This window comes from Phyllostomus discolor, chromosome 9 (assembly GCF_004126475.2).
Source record: "Phyllostomus discolor isolate MPI-MPIP mPhyDis1 chromosome 9, mPhyDis1.pri.v3, whole genome shotgun sequence".
Classification (NCBI taxonomy): Eukaryota; Metazoa; Chordata; class Mammalia; order Chiroptera; family Phyllostomidae; genus Phyllostomus; species Phyllostomus discolor.
The window spans coordinates 72,559,524-72,580,391 of record NC_040911.2 but is presented as its reverse complement, the minus strand read 5'-3'; the positions used below and the strand labels follow the sequence as shown (position 1 = coordinate 72,580,391).

The window sequence follows — 20,868 nt, the reverse complement described above, 5'->3', positions numbered from 1 at the left end:
TAAGTAGAATAAAAGAAGTATTATAAAGTATAGTAATAATGCAAAGCAAGCTGAGATCAGGGAAGGCTTTACAGAGAAGACAATATCTAAACAAGGCTTTAAACAGGAGTTTTTGTTGATAGGGAAGGAAAAGAGAGAAAGAGGTGTGATGCTAGGGCTTCTTCAGCCACTCCTCTGGGCAGACACCATCCCTTGCTCCAGTCTGAATTTCAACTTCCATATGCCCCTCACCAGACTCCTTTGTGCCATACACAGATGACACAATGTATATGGCCACCCTGGATAAAACCACAGGAAGTCGATTGTGCCCACACCTATCGGCCTTTGAAATCCTGTTTGTTCATCCATATATACATACATGCATACATCCGTACATCCATCCATCCATTCAGAGGTATTTAACAAGGTCCAGATTTTTTGGTTAGACTTCAACTACAAAGAGAAAAGCTAATTTTTCAGTCATGTAAAACCATGGAGAGCAATAGGACAGTGCTACCAAAGTAGCCAGTTCCATAGGAAGAGCACCAATCTGGGAGTCAGGAACCCTGTGTTCTGGGCCCAGACCAGATACCCTCTCATTCCCTCTGGATCATATTCTATGAAAATAGGGGGTTGAATCCCCAAACCACCCTGTGCCCTGCTCCTGCCATGCAGCTCAAGTGTGACTATTCCCAGAATCAGCTCTATTATATAGGGGATAGTGGAAATGAAAATGGCTTTTAAGCTCAGCTGACTAGAGCACTGACCACCCCCTCTCTCCCTAAGTTTGGCCTCTTGTTGGTAGTGGTCTTGGTCCTTTCTGTGCATCCTGACCACCCTCTTCATACTGGGGTGGTTAGAAGAGGTATTAACATTCTTCCCCAAGGCTTAGACCAACTCAGCTTGCCTTCTCTGTGTCCACTGGCCCAGCATTAACACCTGTAGCTTCTGCCAGTCAGCCAGTTTCACAAGTATGGTAAACCCCCAGCTGGACCCTTAGTGAGCTGGGCAACTTTGATAACATTCTCAACCTCAGTTTTCTCACCTGTACAATAGGTGTGATGATAATTGTATCCTTAGATAGGGAGCTTTGGGAAGCATTGCTTGAGATTATGCATACAGAGTGTTTGGACAACATTAACAGAGAAATGACCCTTAAAATGTGGTGGAAATGGAGGTGTGGTTATAGGTAAGGAAGGTAGGAGCTGGGCCTGGGGTAGAAAATATTCAATATAAAAGAACGTTAGTCTTCTTCCCATCCCATCATTTTGTTGTTTTTACAAGTTTTTTTTTTAATTCTACATATAAGTGATATCTTATAGTACTTCTCTTTCTCTGTCTGACTTACCTTATTTAGCATAATGTGCTCTAGCTCTATCCATGTTGTCACAAATGGCAGCATGTCCTCCTTTCTCATAAATGTCCCGCCGTGTATATGTTCCATATTTTCCTTGCCATTCAGAACAAATGGGGTATTAAGAATGAGAGGGGGTTTTGAAAAACAGGAAAACAGGTTAGATATGTGTGCTTGATAAGTAATAGCAAAAGAGTGGCTTGCTATCCCAGATGCCAGGAAATGCACCACCTACTGCCCACCCCCTGTCCTGGCCCCAAGGTCTCTCAGTGGCCTTGTCCTCTCCTGAAGAAGAAAAAAAGATTAGATTTCAGGTGCTGGGGAAAATAAAGAGAGAGGGAAAATTAACAATATACAAATGAGTACCAGGAAAGGCTAATTGAGAGAAATGAATAAGAAAGGGTAGAAAAGAAGTGATTTTATCAGGGATGCTCCCCATTTTGCAGATGAGAAAACTGAGCCACAGGAAAATAACACACGAAAGGTGGAGTCCCTCTTTTTTCCAAATGTTATATTTCCCTTCACCCTTTATTGTTCAGAAAATAGCAGTGACAGAGAAGCTTGGTGTGTTTAAGAAATATCTGTGACCTTGTCAATTGCCATTTCCCTCTGACTCTCTTTCCATTTTCTTCCCTTTTGTGTTTTTGGCAGTTATGTAAGTTCTAATTGTAAGTAAGATACATACAAAGGGAGCAGAGGTCATACATGAATTTTCACAAAGTGAACAAACCTGTAGATCAAGAAATGAAACATGGCCGGTGACCCAGAAGCCCCACCCTACAAGGGTTCTCTTCCAGTGACTGGCATCCAGAGGGTCACCACTGTCCTGACTTCTAACAGCATTGGTTAGTTTTGTCTGCTTTGAACTTTGTATAAAAAGAATCATAAGTTTTATGTTTGCTTATGTCTGATTTTCTTTGTTCAACATTACATTTGTGAAATTCAATTATGTTCCATTCTATTATTGTTTTATGCATATATTTTACTTGTACATTCTACTGTGTATGGTCATTTTGGCCCCTGTCACTTTCAAAGTCTAATGCAAGTGTTTAGCAAGTCTGAGAAAGAATTTGATGACCCCAGAGGCTAGTATCCAAAGCAATACATGTTTGCAAGTTTGGAGTCTGGCTCTTTGTGACCTACTTTCTGTGTTCTCTGCCTCATCTGGCCCACTGAGTAGCTCCCTTCATGTTTGCATAAAGTACTGTGTGCCATTTCATTTCTTCTTCTGCCTTCATGAGTCACCATCCATTTTATTTCCTGCTCATTATATCAGTTTTGTTGTTGATGACCAGACCTAATGACACTGTAAAGTCATCATTCTGCACAAGTCAAGAAGCACTGGGCTAGAAGTTTCCCTAAGTAAATGAGGCCAGGACCCCTCACCACACAAAGCAGGGGAGCAGAGTTGAGGATTCAATCAGTGGCATGTTTCAGGCTGGTGTTCTTGAGCCAGTCTCCTGGGACAGTTACACCTGAACAGGGCTGCAGTTAGGGGAGCATAGGAACTTCAAGGTGGCCACAGACTCTCTTACCCCAAACACCACCTCCAGGGAAAAATGAGGACAGCACAGACAGCGGAAGGCATAGGGTGGTAGCACCTCCTTACTATCCCAAGAGCCTCTCCATCTCAGTCTTCTCATCCCGAATGGTGGTGCTCATGTCCACCTCAAATGGATGTCATGAAGATTAGATTTAACGTCCAGTGCCTGGTTTCCCCCAGACATATCCTGTGTGCCCAGTATCTTCTGTTTACTTCTCTATATCCACTATTTGCCTTTCCCCATCCTAATTTATGCCTCAGGTACATGATCTGTCTGCATTATATCAACTGGCTTCTTGCCTCTCAGGTTTCTGATTGGATTTGGCCACTGGTAAACATGCAGGAGATGATGGGAAGAGGAGAGGGGGGTTGGAGTATGTAGTGAGCCCCCTTAAGTTTCGTCTACACACACACACACATACACACACCTCCCACTTTGAAGAATAGTAACCACCCCCTTCCTTGCCTCTTCATGCCTGGGGATGTAAGCTCTCCCTGACTTTACTGGCCTGGGCACTGTAGCATCTTCAGTGGTTTCAGCCTCGTTTCACAGATATCTGTAAATTGTACCTTTATTAACCTCTCCTCAGTCTCCTCAGTCACTCAGTCACCCAGTACATCATCCATTTCATTTCCTGCCCAGATTCAGACTAATACACCCTAGTACCATGATTCTGATACTGGTAAGAGCCATGAATGTGTACACACGTTCTCTGTACACCCCCTTCATGACCACCTCCTGAAAGAAAGCCTCTGAGAAGCATGCTGTTTTCTCTTAAGCCTCAGCCTAACTCCAGTTAGGATGGGATCTAGTGGGAGAATTATTTCTATTGAGAACAAAACTGGAGGGTGTTTTGTTTTTCTAGGGTCACAGTAGGACATTGTGTGGGGACAGGGAGGCAATGACATGGTTGAAAATGGGGTGAGTGCCCTCTGACACTGGACACTTGACCTTCTGTCCTCCCCTCAGGGCCCCTCAAGAAGAAGAAACCCAAGAGAAGTCCCAATAGCAAACCATGCTTTTCCAGACTTGTTTCAGCTTATTTGTGCATTGGACCAGTACACAGATAAGGGTCTTTTAGAGAAAAAGAAAGAACATGATAATGTTGACATTAAAGATTCAATACATGGTAAGTTGTGGAATCAAAATTAGGAGTCTGCATAATTTTACTTCCTGGCATTGAAAACTGCCACCACTAAAGAATTTCCCACTTTCCACCTTGCATTTTATAAGTGTATGAGTATTTCCTAACTTCCCCACTGGAGTTAGAAGTCCTCAAAGAGAAAAGCCTATACAAATATGATTTTTTAATGATGTTAAAAGCATGTCTCAGGAAAATATAAAATAAGCACATGTCAAGGATTTATTTAACTACTTAATGAGGGAACTAAAAAGGTGATAATGCCAGTTCAGAGCATTTGAGGAACAGATATTTATAAAATTAATTAGGAAAATCATGAAGAAGTAAATGTGTAAGCTGGAAACAAAACTGGTAAATGCCCTATAGAGCAATATGACATAAGCTTTGAGTTATTTTCTTCTTTTTTTCTAGTTTTACTGTAATTGACATATCACATCATATAAGTTTAAGGTGCACAACATAATGACTTAATATATGTATATGTTGTGATTGCCACAATAAATTTAGTTAGCATCCATCATCTCATATGGTTACAATTGTTTTCCTTTTGATGGGAACTTTTAATGAATTATTGTTTCAACTGAACAAAAAAAAACATTTGTACTTCCACAGGATGAAAATCTACAAGTGAGCATATAATTTTTAGTCTGGGCCCTAGTCAATAATAAATAATAAATGAAACAAAGGTACATACATTCTCCTAGAGAATCAAATAATTTTGTACAGGCCTGTCATACTGTGCCTGAGGATGAACTAATAAACTTGCCATCATTTCTTTGCTTTATTTTCAAGTTTTGGAGAATTTATCTTAACGAGCTCTGTGCTTTTGAATTGTTTCATCCCAGCAGAGCACCTGGCATACAGCAGACACCCAGTGTTTGTTGAGTGAATCTACAAGTAGAACAAGCATCCTAACCATTTACAAAGAAAGGCTAGCCAAGCTAAGTCAAGGGCCCACAGTCACATTGCCTGCCAGCTTCCAGGCAGAGATCAAACAGTTTCCATGGAGAGAACAGAACAGCAGTCCAAATAAGAACAATCTGTACAGACAGATGGGAAGGGGAGCCGGTCCTGGTGGCTACCGCTTTCTCTTCACCTCAAGTCATAGTTGGTCTGTGATAGCTCTGTGATTATTTTATGGTGTCAGTGGGGTTCCTTAATAAATGAGCATTACTAGTTTCTGGCAGCCCATGGAGCTATACAGGTGCCTCATGAAAGTGTAAGAGAGAACAGTTGTGGCTCTACTCAGATTATTTGAAAAACTGTCAATGAAACTGTTAACAAAGGAGCACATGTAAATGACGGAAACAGTGGAGGGAGGAGGGTTCTAACAGACTCTACCCAGCTTAAGAGTTAGCAGGTGGAAGGATAGGAGAAAGGAGAAAGTGTTCTTGTCATTGAAGACAGTAGTGACATTTTATGCCTTTAGAACTACCAGTTTTGTTTAATCTCCCCATCCTCAATTTGATGTTTTCAGCATTTGGGATAAGTTTTTTTTAATTGGTGGAATAATTTTTCTAGAACAAGTATCTCTTCCAGATTTCATTGCTAGGGATTCAGAACCAGATGGATTAAGAGGTTTTCTGTAGTTTCCGTTCTTCCTCACCATACCCATTTATAACTGAGGTCCTGTATCAGCTAGTTTTTGCTGTATAACAAGTCATTCTGAATTAATTAGCTTAAAACCACAAATGTTTACTATTCCTCATGATTCTGTGGGTCAGCTGGGTGGCTTTTCCAGTCTGTGTTGACTGAACTGGGGCTAGATGGTCTAGGATGGTTTCCATTTGAGTAACTGGTCATTGGCTGGCTGGTTGGTCTGGGATAGATTATCTTTGTTTCACATGTCTTTTATTACAGTCAACTAGCCCAGGTCTTTTTACATAGTAGTCTCAGGATTCCAAAGAGCAGCAAAAATAGGCAAGCCCTAATGTACAAGCACTTGTTTATGCCTACTGCTACTGGCTAAAGGAAGTCACATGGCCAAGCACAAAGACAGTGTGGGAGACAGCTACCCAAAACATTGATATTTAGAGAGACAGAATTTGTGGACTCTTTTGTGAACCAATCTACCACAGGTGTAAAGGTGCAATAATATGCCTAAACTTACAGAACTAGGTAAAGGCAATGCTGGGACATGGACCCAGGTCTCATACCTCCTGGCCCAGGCCCCTTCCACAATATTATGAGCCCTTTCCAGCATTCTGAGGTTAAGATCCAGTTCCCCTTAAAACCCATTTTAGAGGTAGCAGAGAGATTTGTTGTAGGTTTTAATAAGGAGTCTTAATTTGGGGTGTTAAGAGAAATCCATCTTCTTAATTAAAATAATAAGCTGGGCAAGGGTTCCCAGGGCCACCATACCCCTGGTCAACCTTTTAACATTGCCAGCCTATGCTCTTTGGGTTGCCTTCCAGGTTCTGCCTTTCAACAGTGGAACACCAGCCTTGGCCTAGGCCTTGGGTGCCCCCAGTTTGATGTGGGGAGACACAAAATCACTGCAGGAGAAGTTAACTTCCTGGGTCTCCTTGTCCTGTTTTACACATTCCCCTTCTGATCAAGGGAGGACTTAGAGAGTTGGGCCACTTAGGCATGCTAATAATTTGGTGCCTCTTCAAATTGAGTCCTGGAAAATGGATCCCAGAGAGTTACCACTCTGCTTTCTATACCAGAAATGGAGAAAGCAAAAGTTGAAAAATCCTCAGTAATCCATAATCCATAAATATTTGCTCACAGTTTGATTTAAAAGGAGGCTAAACTCCACATGGCCAAGAGGCAGAGACCAAAGCCCCCTGGTGGCCACCCTGTTCCTCGTAGCCTAAAGCAAATTAGCTCTGCCCTCAAATCCAAATACCCCTTCAGCAGACAAAGCCCTCCCTTAGCACACTCTTGTGGGAGCTTTTGTTTTACACCCCAAGAGATCTATTAAAGTGTTCCTACTAGGCAAGCCCACCATTCCCCCTGAGAAGAGTTCTGGAAAATACAATTTCTTCATTCTCTTACATTTGCAAAGATGTTTTAGATGATGAGTAAAGTTTTCTTTGGCCAATTTAACTTTCCACTCTTGTATTCTACTTCTTACATGTTTTCTTAGAGTTGAAAGACTAGTTCATGTTTCTTTTCTGTTCATTCTTTAGCCTCACAGGACATAAAGGAAATGGGTCCTAGAGAGTTCCCACTCTGTTTTCTTTGCCAGCAGCGGAGAAAGCACAACTTGAAAAATCACCAATAATCCACACATTTTCAAGATCAAAGCTGTTTACAGAAGTATCCCAGGCAAGCCAGTGGGGTGTTGACTTCCATTTTGTCAGAAGGCCCCAAAAGCCTTCAATTAAGAAAGATGCATGGGGTGGGTGGCCCACACTAGTAGCCCCTTCCCTTGTGGAGCCAGGTCCCTACCCAAGTGCAAGGATTTGACCATTAATTTCTTCTAAAGTGTCGACTGAGATCATAAGCAGGGTCTTAAACAGTCTTATGATACATTCTGCCACTATAATGAGAGATTCCTCAGCTATTAGTCAAGCCTTCAACAGAAGGCTCCACTGCCAACCAAGATACAACCCTCCTGCATTCTTGAAACATAATGCGCTGGTTGGTGTCACTAGCTCCCAAATTTGGCTTCAGGATCCCACAGCAAAGATAGAAGCCCATCTGGCCATTTCCCCTCTGCCAGGAATTTGCATTTTCATCCTGCTATAAAATAAAGCCATTGATATTTGTTCTGTTCCTACTGCCTTCAAGGGAGCGATTCCATCACACACAGGCAGAGAGAGCAGGAGGTGGCCAACCTTGCATCTATGTATTCAACAGTGCACAGTTCTCCCATGGATTCTGCTTACTTCTTTCCAGAACAAGCCTCCACCATGCTCTACTGCCACTCTTACAGCGATGGTCCTGAGCCCTAAGGACAAGTGTGCCACCTGAGAAAGCATATTTTACTGTCTGAAATTAATTTTGCTCTCTCTCCTGGTTTTCTCTTCCTAGGGGCACTCACTGCTCCCCAAACATGTATAAAGATAATTAGTGTGCCCTTTTATTCTTTTATCTACCCAAACAGAGAAACATTTGCTCTTCCCTTTGAAATAACCACCAATGGCATTCTTGAACTTATTTTTAGACACATGGAAGTGTTCCAGACAAAAATCGATACCCGGCACAGATAAAATCCTGAGTGTGTTTATCGTGGGTAGAAGGAAACGGAGTGTTTTAATGTGGAAGGAGCGCAGCCATATGCCTGGGTGCAGTATGGCTTCCTTTAATCTGGGAAAAGGAAACAAGCATTGTCGATAATAATATGCAGATGTCCAGCCCCAAATGAGGACATATTGCTAATTAGCTATATTGTTAGTATGTTTTAAGGAGAGAGGCTGCAGTGACGTTAATTATAATCTCTGTTGTTTGTTGTTCAAAGTCTATGAGACCAAAGCATTGCTAATAATATCTTCTTTAATATCTTCAATAGAAGATTCCCAGATTTTTTTTCTTTAGAATCCCACATAAAAGCCACATGAGGGGTAATGAGGCCTATAGCCTGAGTCTAATTAAAATAAAATCTAACTAGGCCTGTGGCCATCATTATCATCAACTAGTACTTATTGGGTGCCTCCTGAGCTTGTGGAATTGGAGGGTGTGGGGTTTGAGATTGCAGATACGGCCTGTTCTTTGCCCTCCAGAAATCTGCCATCCCATTTGCCTCCAAGAAGTCTGCCTAGTTGCATTAATATGAGAATACTTACTACGACCTTTTTTTTTATAGCACTAAAGCTGTCCTAGCCAGTTACAATTTGTCACTAGTTTTTGCTTCTTCTGGAGGTTCTCGAAGTGCTCAGATTAGGCCTGTTTTTACACACCAGCCTTTGGTTGGTATTTGCGGAATAGGGCAGGTGGCCATTTGTAGACTGAGACAACAATGCTTAGCACACTTTTTCCAAAGCTGGACCCCGTCACCCATCTTCACAACTTGGTCTCCCCCTGGAGCTGATTACCCAAATTTGCACTGTGGCTTGGTTCTCCAAAGATCCTCTCCCCATCCCTCTACCAATGCCAAATGACTAGCTAGGAACTCTGACCAGTGTGACAACTTTGACTTTGATGTGGCTGTGGTAATCCACCTTGGTCACAAGGATAGCCAAAATGAGCAGCTGCGGCCATGCAGTGGCTGAAGGCAGTAGTTGGGCATCTTTGGTCTTATGCCATTGATATCCTAGGGAGAAAGGGCATAAATAAAAAAATACTTGGGCTTGTCCTGTTAGAAATTGTTCCCAGTCTACAGGTGAGAGATTTTTCTTATGTAGTTCATCTTGGCAGAGCTTTTCAGGGGCATCAGGGCAGCTGTTGAGAGCAAGGGGAGAGGGAAGAGATCCCGGCACAGATAGATTTAGCAAGCTTCTAGATGACCCAGAAAGTGCCACCAGGGAAGTGGCCTAGTGGAAAAGTCACAACACACTATGATAGAAAGCTTTCAGACCAATGGTTGGCAGGTCAAGATGTTGTAGATTTGGGCCTGGCATTTATATTATTTAACTGAGTGGTCTCTTACTAAGACAGCAGAGTGACCTGGATCCTAACACCTCCTCCATTCTAGCGCTTATATCCTTTGGATTCCTGTACCAGGCCATACCAAGGATATGGCCAAATGGAGTCTACATTTGCCATATCCTTTCACCCACAATAGTCAATGGCTCACCTCCCCCTCTGCTTTTTCCTCTTCATCTGCTTCACTTTTGCTCACCTTTTCAATCTCAGCTCAAATATTACTTCCTCAGGAAAATCCTTCTTTCTTTTTAATACTAATGTTCAAAGTAAGGAATGTTATAAATTCCTACCTTGAATGGTGACAGTAGTTTTTCTGTCTTCCCCTCTTGTGAATATCATAGGCTCAGAGATTTTCATAGACTCCATGTGTGGTGGTCAACCACACACTTTTTGTTTTGATGTCCAAATTGTCTAATAATTGGGTAATGGGGCCCCCTCAAGCTGGCTCCTCTGTTCTTTAAAGAGGACATTCTTAATCACTGAAAGTTTCCTTGATATCTACCATAATACAGTATCCCAAACTCACCTGTGCTTTTCTGCTCAAGCTCTGGAATCAGCCATTTATTTTTCCAAGGAGCTCTTTTAGCAGTGGCAAACTCCTTAAAATGTAATGATAGTATTTTAGGACAAATAAAAGGAAATATTACATTATACAGTGAGTAATGGATTTGAGTAATGTAATATAAAGATGCTGAAACAATGAGAAGATTCTGAATAGTATGGAGGAGGGTATAGATGGCCGGGCTGGCATAGGAATGTTAGGAAAGTTAGTAGCAGAGATGAGCATCTGTAGCTTGGTTGCCATTGTGAAGTTTACCATGATGATTCACTAAATGCCCTGTCAGTATATCATCACCTGGGGATTATGTCCCATTGCCAAGAACAGAGAACTCAACTTTGAGTCACTTGAGTAAACAGGGCTTCTCCTTTTTTTATTGACAGTCATGGTTAGAGTCAGAGTCACAAGAGGGAGCTTATACCGGTGCTACAGCACTGTCAAGATTAACATTAATATTGATGAAAATGGTAAAAGTTCATAGTTCACCATTCCAGGATTTGTCTAGTGGCTCTACCATGCCATCAGGAACCCAGGCCCCTTTGTCTTTCCATTTAGCCACCTTTAGAGTATGGCCTTCATCTTTATGCCTGCTGGCTGCCTCAGTTGACTCAAGCTCCAGTAGCCACATTTCAAGCAGTAGAAAGTGGAAAAGAGAAAGGCAAAAGGCAAACTGCCTCTGATTCAGCAGCTTCCACTTATATCATATTGGACAGGACTGTGTCAAATGGTCACCTCTGGCTGTAGTGGATGCTGGGAAATGTAGTTTTAGCCCAGCACCTTGCCACCTGAATCAAACACTGAGCTTTGTGTTTGAAACACAAAAGGTGAATGCATATTGGGTAGGCAATGACAATGTCTGCCACAATACTGTTATCTAAGGCAAAATACTAGGCTGCATGAACATGGAGCCTATTTCATTATTGATATTTTATTATTTTATTCCTATTTTAGATAAGAATAAGCTGTAAAATAATGGAGGGACAGGAGCTGTGCACAAAGATGGGGCACATCAACAGTAGCTGGACAGTTTGGCCACTGGACATCACCTGCTTCAGCACTTGAACAGTGCATGTGTATAAGCCATATAATAGCTCTGGTTCTTCTGTTCTTACTATTGGCAGTCACAGCTCTCAAATTAGAGTTGCAGAGAGAACATTGGTACTGGAGCTATAGCACTGTCACAAGTTAAAGATCAACTCAAAGACAGATTGTGGGTAAAAAAACATTTTCCTAAACTGAGCAAACCCCCTCATGTCACTTGAATTTAGACAAAATTAATCCTGCTACACTTTGGAAAGAATGGTGGCATTTCTTCAATGTTTAGACTTTCCTAAGCTGTTGTTTTCAAGGATGTTTGCTTTCCTGAATAAAACACAAACTAAGTCTTTACTTTGAGATCTATCAATCCTGAGAATCTTCACTCTGCTAGTATAAGTTAAGTGTGATGTTCAATTCAGTGAGTGAGCTCGATGAGACATGAATGGTATTCATCAGTGAAGACCTGCAATGGGGCCTCGGTAAGGAAAATATGAAGTGCATCCTTAAGAAAGGATGAAAAGACCTTTTCCTTTGTTGTTAGCATTGTCTGCCATCTCCTGCCCCAGATTTAAAATCTACATTATCAAAATAATGGCTACTCCAGAACCTTATTATCAATTGAATAAAGTTGAGTATCATTTTATGTGACCCATGGTAAGATACCTTCCCCATCCTAGGACTTCCAGTTTCTGAAAGTTTGGGGGCATGCCACTGCAGGGAGCCAAGGTTTCTAGATAAATATTTTTAGGTAGAGATGCAAGAGTAATTCAGATATTCAGAGATTGTGATTAGCATTTCTTTATTACCTCCCCTCTTCCAAATCCTTTACAAACACTGATCTAGGGGAGGGGGGCTATGGGCAGGGAGAGGGAAGGAATGGAGAAAAATGGAGAAAGGCCACAATTGCATGCCTAACTCAAGCCAAAACATACTTTAGCCTGTCTATTCCCAGCAGAGGCACTTGTGGCCTGAATTGTCCAGCCAATTGCCTAACTCTATACTTCTCTTTTCATGTGTAGATACAACCCAACCTGAGTTATCTTGACTATTCTGCTGCGAAGGTGCAGAGCTCTCCATATAATCTGCTCTGTTTTACATGGGGGGTCATTGAACCACAGAGACATCAAAGGGTTTTTTTCTTAGACTGTGGCTGAGCCAGGATTACTCTGTGGTGGAGTATCTCCTACCGGGAAAAATTCCAGAGCCAGATCAAGAAACCAATCAGCGGTGATTCTTGTTTTTTCAGCCATCTAAGCAAAATGCCAAATAGCAGCAAAAATAGATTTCTTATCTCTTCTTCTAAAATATGTTTTAGTGGGAGAAAGAGTACTTCATTACAGGGAAAAAGAGAGCTTCCATTTTAACACAATTAAGGAGTAACTCCCAGTTGCTACAATGAAGTTAAGCCTGAGTTTGCAGGTGATGCCTCAAGCAATTGGCAAGCAAGTCCTGGGCCCTTTGGAAACTTATATTACCAAACCCTGTGCAAATATTTTTCCTTGAGAATTCAGCTGGCCTCACTGACACTGTTGGGGAAGTTTTAGGTTTGAGGATCCAGGGAAAAAAGCAAGGGAACAATTGCATTCTGTTATCTCCTCTTGGGCTGTGATAGAGAGTCTTCATGTTGAGGGAAGACATAGTATATGCTCTCTTTCTCTCTCTCCATGCACTGGACCCAATTTCAGCACAATACACTTGGCCTCTGGTGAGTTGATCAGTGCCAGGAGACAAAAACCATGGCAGAGAGGTGGGTAGAAAGGTAAATGAAGACACTGCCCCAGCTGCATCTCCTGAGCAAAAAGAGAGGGCAAGCAAAAACATGCTGAGAGCACCCAGCAAACCCTGTGCAACTTCATGTTTTAAAGAGGAGACCACGCACATGCTGTCTATCCCAGTCCTCTTCTTGGCCTCTTGGATCACCTACAAAGCTGATTTCTGTTTAAAGAACAATCCATTCTCTTGCCTTAGCCCTCTCAGAATATATATACACACTGCACAAGTTTAATCCCCAGGCCATTCTTGACTTTGGGGGCTCAGAGTCGGGAGTGCTTTGATACCAGATGTAACCCTTTGGCTGGGTCAGAAGCATTGTGGTGGGGGCAGGGGGTGTGTGTGGAGACAGTGTGCTGGAATATACGCTCTAAACCCCAAAACATGCCCAAGAATAACAAGAACATTAACCACTGACCCAAGGGCTGGTGAAATTCTATCTCCACATCTCTCTCCACCAGTAAACATGAAAATGCCATCTCCGAAGGGATGGAGGAAGTATCCAATGAAAGGTCCAAAGAGAATGCAAGGAGAAGATCTGGTTTGGGGAAGAAGTCCAGCAATTTCTACACTCCTCAGTCACTGGGAAACTTTCCCCAAGTGACAACTAAATAGAGACATTTTTCACTAGCTGGGTAAAACAACAGACTTGCACTTTTCAGAATAAAGGCATTACATTTTTAGAATGCCTTTGTGTCACTTTTTTTTTGGCTAGCTTCCTCTCTTCATCTTAATTTCATGTTGTTCTTCCCTCCTTTGTTCCACACCAGCCTTGCTGGCCTTCTTTCTGTCCCTCAAATGAGCCACACTCATCCCCACCTCAGGGCTGCCTTACACATAATTCCTGCTACTAGAGTGTTCTCCCCACAGATCTTTGCAAGATGCCTTCTTCTCTTGTTCAAGTCTCATGTCAGATGTCACTTTCTCAGAGACATTTCCCCAACTATCTTAATGGTGTCCCCGGCTGTTCTCTATCATTTTCTTCTTTCTTTTCTTTTTTGCAATCACCACTCTCTGATCTGATTTTGTTTATTTATTTATCCATATATTTGTTGTTTATTCCCCTCAACCAGATTTATATGCCAAGAGAACAGGGTCCATGTCTGTCTTGTTTATGGCTGTATCTCCTGTGCTTAGTGTGTGGTTGGCATTTGTTGATTGGAAGGGAAGAAGGAAGGAAGAAAAGAAGAAAGGAGGAAAGGAAAGAAGGAAGGAAGGAAGGAGGAAGGAAAGGAGGGAGGGAGGAAAGAAAGGGAGATAAATGAATGGATGAATGGACATAATCAATTATTTAAATCAAATATTGTATTCTGTTTGGTAAGATCTTTTGTTCCATGACCCACACCAAAGAAACAAACCCTGGACTATTGGGCTATAACTATTAAAGCAAGAGTGATTAATCAGTTGAACTTGTAAAAAAGAAAACATAATTTCATTCCAATTCTAAATGAGCACCTACTGTCCTTCATAGTAGTATTTTTGTGTTGATGTGTTTGATGTTTAATAAATAGTCCATAACTCATTTACCCTCAGAAAATTCCCAAGTAGCAGACTAGAAGAAGTTTCCTGGTGCTTTGGCTTATTGAAGATGGAGAATTAAACTACAGGGGAATGAAAATGAGTTGGGAATACCATCCTGCAAGAAGCCACTGCAGTTCTTCTTGCTCCTGAATTGAATAGACTATTAAGAGTGGTATTTTTAAATCATGCCCTATTTATTTGTTCATTCGCTTGTTTGTTTTAGAATAACCTCAATGTGGAAAGTGACTCTACATCAGAAAGCAGCTCTCCTTTCTCCAAAGAAGTACCAGGGGAGCATATGGACCACCAGGCTGCACACCAACCCCTCCCCAGACAGAGATTTCAGCAAGAGGCTGGGCACCCTTCGTTGCAAAGAGATGGTCCAAAATCTTTTCTCCTTGACCTACCAAACTTTCCAGATCTTTCCAAAGCTGATATCAATGGGCAGAATCCAAATATCCAGGTAAGGCTTAGCAGCTGAAAGGTGGAAGAAATGAAACAGTCCATCTCTTTGTTTCCCAATTTGATTTCAAGGCAGCTACTGCCTTTCCTCCACTTTCTTTGTAACCCCTTAATGAGTCCTGCTTTCAATCGTGTCACCTCTCTAAGAACAGTGTTATATTTCATCTATGGAACACCCTTGATTGGGAGTTCACCATTATTTGATAAACCACTAAAAAGATAAAACATTGCTAATGAAAGTATTACACAGTGATGATAAGATACATTCTGATAAATCAGAAGCATTAAAATGTAAAAACAAAACAAAATAATATGCCCTGAAATTGATAAAACATGGAAGCTATGGGAAAGGGCCAATCTAGCATGTGAGTAGATGAAGCAAATCATAGCATGATTTCACAGGTGCTCAGGAAACCAGTCTCCCCCAAATGCTGCTCTAGCTTGTCCTGGGTACCAGAAATCCCCTCAGGAGGTAACAACACTTCAATTGCTCTAAAGTTTAAATGACCAATAAAAAAATGTTTTTGACAAGAGGAAGAGAGATGAGGATAGAAGCTCCTAAGGGGTAGAGATGAACATACACCACTAAGATGGAGTAGGATAAAGCTGAAGGAAATAGAAGGTTATGCAAAGGGGGACATGGGATTGAAAATGACATTACTCACCTACACTGAAATAGCACAATAGACTTCACAAAGCAAATGTTAATCTGATTTGACTCTCCCAACAACCTTATGAAGCACAGGTCATTTTCCCAATATTATCAATAATATGATTAGTCCTCAGGAAGTTACTGATGGTGTGTCCAAGGTCACATGGCTAGTAAACAGTATTTGGGGACTCAAATCCAAGCTCTCCAGTGCCTAGGAATACTCACCCCACCAATTCATGTTTCAGAGACAAACTCCTAATTTTGGATTTTGCTTAGATCACCCTCTGTTTTTTTTCCCAGAGATGGTCCCATGACAACTGAGAGAGGGCCCTTTACCTGGGCAACCTAGTCCCTGTGCAGCCAGCCCCTGTTCTCTTCACCTGCTTCCATACTTTCCGGCTTTGTTCTTGATTTTTTTCATTCCAGGAAGGCTGGCTTTTCCTTATTCTTCCTCTCTGCATCAAATTACAATTAGTTTACATGGCAGAAACTTCCTGAACCTGACCCCAGAGCAACTGATCCTTAATTAAGTTAACTGTCTCTCTCTCAAGACTGACACTCTCCACATGACACCAGTTTACGTTGGGTTTCCTTGGCTAGAGTTGCTTTGTGTACAACAGTAGTGTACTGGTGGAATACACCCACATAGGCCAACCCCTACTGTGTGTAAAACTCTGTTAGGCACTGGGAAATTAAGAAATGTAAGGCCTTTTTCCTCCAGAAAATGACATAGGTATGAAAATCCAAGCTACCACCACCAACTCTGCCTGAGGGATTATGGAAACAGAGGAAGAAAAGTTATGCTCCATAGTGAGCAGATTGAATGAATGGGAAGATGTAGGGCAGGGCAGTCAGTGTTGATGGTACAGAGGTGAAAAATTGTTTTGGAGGTCACTCTTTGACAACCCATGCACAGAAGTTGCTACATGCCCCAATTAATGTCTGATGAGTCTTGTATTTTTTTAGCTGGTTAATTGGAAAAACGGGTTTTTTTTTCTCCACTGTCCTCTCTCCAGGAACTGGCCACATGGCTCTCTTGCTAAAGAACAAAAGACCTACTTGGCAAAAAAAAATAAAAATAAAAACATGGACATCTCCTTACTGTTGCTCAACATCACTGCCCATCACACCTTCCTCTATAGGAAGCAATTTTTTTCTTGTCTACAGATTTTATGGGACTAGTACCAAGCTGCCCTCACCCCCAAGGTGCTTAGGCAATGCCTGGAAAAATTTTCGGCCTTCTTTGGCTCACTTTTTCCCCAAAGGTGGGAAATGTCAGGCAGGGGCTTAATACTGAGGACTATTGGTATAATAGATTTAAAAATCACTAAAGTTACAAGAATATGCATGGGTGCAGAGAAATGCAAGGTGCCCAGGAATGATTCCCCTCCCTGAAATGTTACTTAAGTGCATGGGGCTTCACCTAAAAAACAAATTTCTCAGGATACCCTTTCTCTCCCCCAGATAAATTTAACTGTCAGGAAACCCTAGTACTCCACTTAGACCCCACTGGGACTCTTTTAAAATGTTACCTAAATGTTAGGGAAGAGCAGAGGTGCAAAGGCAGTTGGGATCCATGGGGTTGAGAACCCACATTACTTTGCCAAAAAGAATAAACAGGCAACTGTGAGTGCTAAGCCTCTGCAGCACACGTGAAGAGCTGAGCATAAGCTCAGGAGAGCAGGCATGTGGTAATTCATTTGTCATCATAATAAGCTGTGTTTTTTAGTCAGATGGGAGGTAAAGAAAGCTTCAGAACAGTTTCACCAAGCTTCCTGAGGGCCAAGGGAACTGTTTGGCCTTATAGGTGTGGAGAAAACTAGAGTGAGACAAGGAAGTGGATAATTAAATGGAGAGTGATAAGAAGGCCACACATGGTTCTCTCTGGCAAAGCCTCTTGGACTTTTATCAAATGCAGCTTCCCCATGTGCCATCACAAAGGTAGTACAAGCTGAGATAGTACAAGTGGAAATTATTTGCCCTCTTCTCTGAGACCCCAAGCCACCTGTTCATATAGGCTTGTAACAGGTAAAAACAATCAGTGCTTTGTTTTCACTGTCTTACCCCTACCCCAGCACAGGAACAAGAAGCTCACCTCCAGGTTCTGCTTCCGAAAGAAATGCTTTGGAGCACAGGGTTGGAAGAGGAACAGAGCCACTCCCATGAGGTCCCATGCTTTTGAGTTACTCTTTAAACAGTAAAAATCACCATCACTCCCAAGAACATAGGTTTTCCCATAGCTTCAAATATCAGGGTTATTAGCAGAATGGCTTAGAAACCAATGCAACCCCAACCCAGACATCATTAAAGTAAAAAACCACAAAAGACTATACCAACACCATCTTTTTGCACACTGCCAAGTCAGGTCAGTCCTTTTTCTTTGCACAATCCCTGTATCTGTTAATCTTCTGCAGACAGTACAGAGAGAGGGGTGAGGTGGCCTGTGTCTTTATTGATCAAATGACCTGTTGGCCCTAAAGAAAAGAAACTCCAGCTGCATTTCTGGCCTTCTCTTTCTAGAAGACCACAAAAGGTTAATGTTGTTCACTCAGAAAGATGTTCAAAGAAAAAATGAAGCAGCTGCTACCCCTGGGAGCCCTAGCCCTATGTCTGCATGTAAGTGTGTGCATGCATATACACATGGGCATGCACACATGTACACATGCACACACACACAGTGCTGGCTGCAGCAGCCGCATGCATGACTGCACTTGAGTAAACCAAGTTCCCTGGTGGTCCCTCCAAATATGAGGTGCTTCCTAAAAGGGGGTGATAGTCTCTGTGTTGGCAGCCCTCTCCCCTTCTTGTGAGCACTGCTCTTTTGTTGAAATCCACTGGATTGACACAGGCTGATTCAGCCAAGCAGACAGCCCTGCTGGTCACCGTGGTCCCCTGAAAGCATTTTCTCTCCCTGGGGAGCAGAGTGAAGACAGGTGAAGGGGCGCATCAGTTGGTTGGCTTCCGCCACCAGGGCCCCAGGCCTTTCTCCCTCCTCCCCTGGCAACTTGCCCCTCACCCCCACTTATTTATCCCTGACTGGAGCCGGGTAGCTGAACAGGAATTCGATATCCCTCTCTCTGAAACACCCCCAACCCCTCCAGTGTCTGGAAGCATTTCCCACGCCCCAGGGCTGGGGTCCACTATCCCTCCTGCCAAACAGCCCACACCTTTCCAAAATGACAATGCTGAACCCAAGCAAGGGGCCACATCCCTCTTGGGCCTCTTGACTTTTAGGAAGGGAAATCTTTTAAAAAGCCCTGCTTTGTAGAGCTTTTTTTTTTTTAGCCCTCCTAAGCCAGGTGGCCTCTATCCCAAGTGGATCAGACTCTCCATTGTAAGGCTGGCTTCAGGCCGTGGAAGTGAGTGGGGAAAAAAACAACAATGTGCAAAATAGAAAGAAATAGCCTCAAACTCCTGAACCCAATCTCCATATTAAATTTAAAACAATACTAGAAGTTGGGTTTTGTTAAAAATAAATAAATAAATCCTTCAGGAAAGAAAATCGATCCCCCAGGACAAGTTAGACTTGAACTTTAATATCCTTGGCTGGGTTTTGGTCTGTAGCTGATGGTCAGATAGCAAAGACAAAAATCTCTAAAATAAACTCATTATTAGGCTTACTGCATCAATTCATTACCACAGTAGCTAGTAACAACCAACTATTTCTCTTTTCTGGATCAAGCTAAGATTAGTATTCATTTCAACTAATATACTTAGTTCTTTTCTTCCACTGAGAGAGACTTAAAAATAGTCATCTAAAGGCCTTTTTTTCATGCACAGACCTATTTACATGGCCATAGACCTCTTGAGTGCCACAAGATACAATCAAATGAGCTGGCCAGGGCTCTAAATGTCGTACGTGCTTCTACTTCTGATTTCCCTTTATCTTTTTTCTCTAATACACTTTTGGAATGGCAGGTTTGACTAACAATCAAGAAATTTCTGTGCCCAAGACCTAGGCCCATACACCCATGGGGACAAGCCTGTATTGTTCAGATCCTCATTGGCTTCTGTGGCTTCATGCAGGTTACTTGATCTTTCTATGCCTCAGTTTCCTTGCCTGTAAAATCAAAATGATAATACTACCTATGAATATCTGTGTAGTACAATACTACATAGGAGTAGGGTTGTTATGAGGATTAGGTGAGATCACCATCGGAAGTGGTTAGCACAGGGCTATATGATGAGCTTTCCCAAAAGAATTCATGCTGATTGGTGATGACAATGTAATAAAAATGTCAGAGGAAATGTGTATAAAACAGTCAGAAATCAGAAAACTTACTTTTGAAATAAGCTCTACATCTTCCTTGCTGTTCACCTCAGAAAATTGAATTCTCCAAGCTGGTCTCTGTGCCTAAAATTTAGGTCTAACTTCTGTAGAGTGAGCAACAGTCTTTGCACAAGCATGTTGCAAGTATCAAAGCATTAATGACAGCCAAGTTGGTCAGAGTTCTTTTTAAAGTATCAGTGAGATTTAAGTTCTAGCCAAGATGGAGGCACAGGTAAAAACCCTTCACTTCCTCACACAACCAAAAGGAGGATAACAACCAATCTAAAATCAACAAACAACCAGAAGTACCAGAAAATCAAACTGCCTGGAACTCTGACAACCAAGGAATTAAAGAAATAGTCAACCAGACCAGTAAGACAGACAGACAGAGAGAACCCATGGCAAGGTGGAGGGCCACTCAGGCGGGACTGGCTGAAAGGACCTACAGCAAGGCAATGTACTACGAGGGCAGGGTTGACTGAATGGGAAACTGAGACTTAGAGCTGACTATGGACTGCGGCAGCGGTTGCCGTAGTGGGAGAAACTCCCAGTCTCATGTGAGAGTTCATTGGAAAGTGGGGCTAGAGCTGAGCAGGAGAGCTGCATTGTTCCCTCTCTGGCCCCTCCCCCACAGGCAGTGCTGCAGCACAGCAAAGAGAGTTGCCCTGCTCTGGTGAATACCTAAGGCCCCACCCCCTTACAACTTAACAGGTGCCCTGAGACAAAGAAATATGGCCCAAATGAAAGAACAGAGCAAAACTCCAGAAAGAGAGATAAGTGATGAAGAGATAGCCAACCTATCTGATGGAGAGTTCAAAACCCTGGTAATCAAAATGCTCACAGAACTGATTGAGCTTGGTTGCAAAATGAAAGAACAAGTGAAGAATACCCAAAGTGAAATAAAGCAAAATATTCAGGGGACCAACAGTGACAGGAAGGAAACCAGGACTCAAATCAACAATTTGGAACAAAAGGAAGAAATAAATATCCAACTGGAACAGAATGAAGAAACAAGAATTCAAAAAAATGAAGAGACAATTAGGAAC

The 20,868-nt window shown here is 42.2% G+C and overlaps 1 protein-coding gene across 1 annotated transcript in view; it reads left to right on the top strand.

Annotated features, from left to right (window-relative positions):
* The window catches only part of ISM1 (isthmin 1), a 76,247-nt gene that overhangs the window by 36,261 nt on the left and 19,118 nt on the right, over positions 1-20,868 (top strand). Inside the window, exon 2 of the mRNA XM_028524949.1 lies at positions 14,662-14,901. Within this exon, the coding sequence (XP_028380750.1) occupies positions 14,662-14,901 (240 nt within the window). The remainder of the gene's footprint in view (positions 1-14,661; positions 14,902-20,868) is intronic.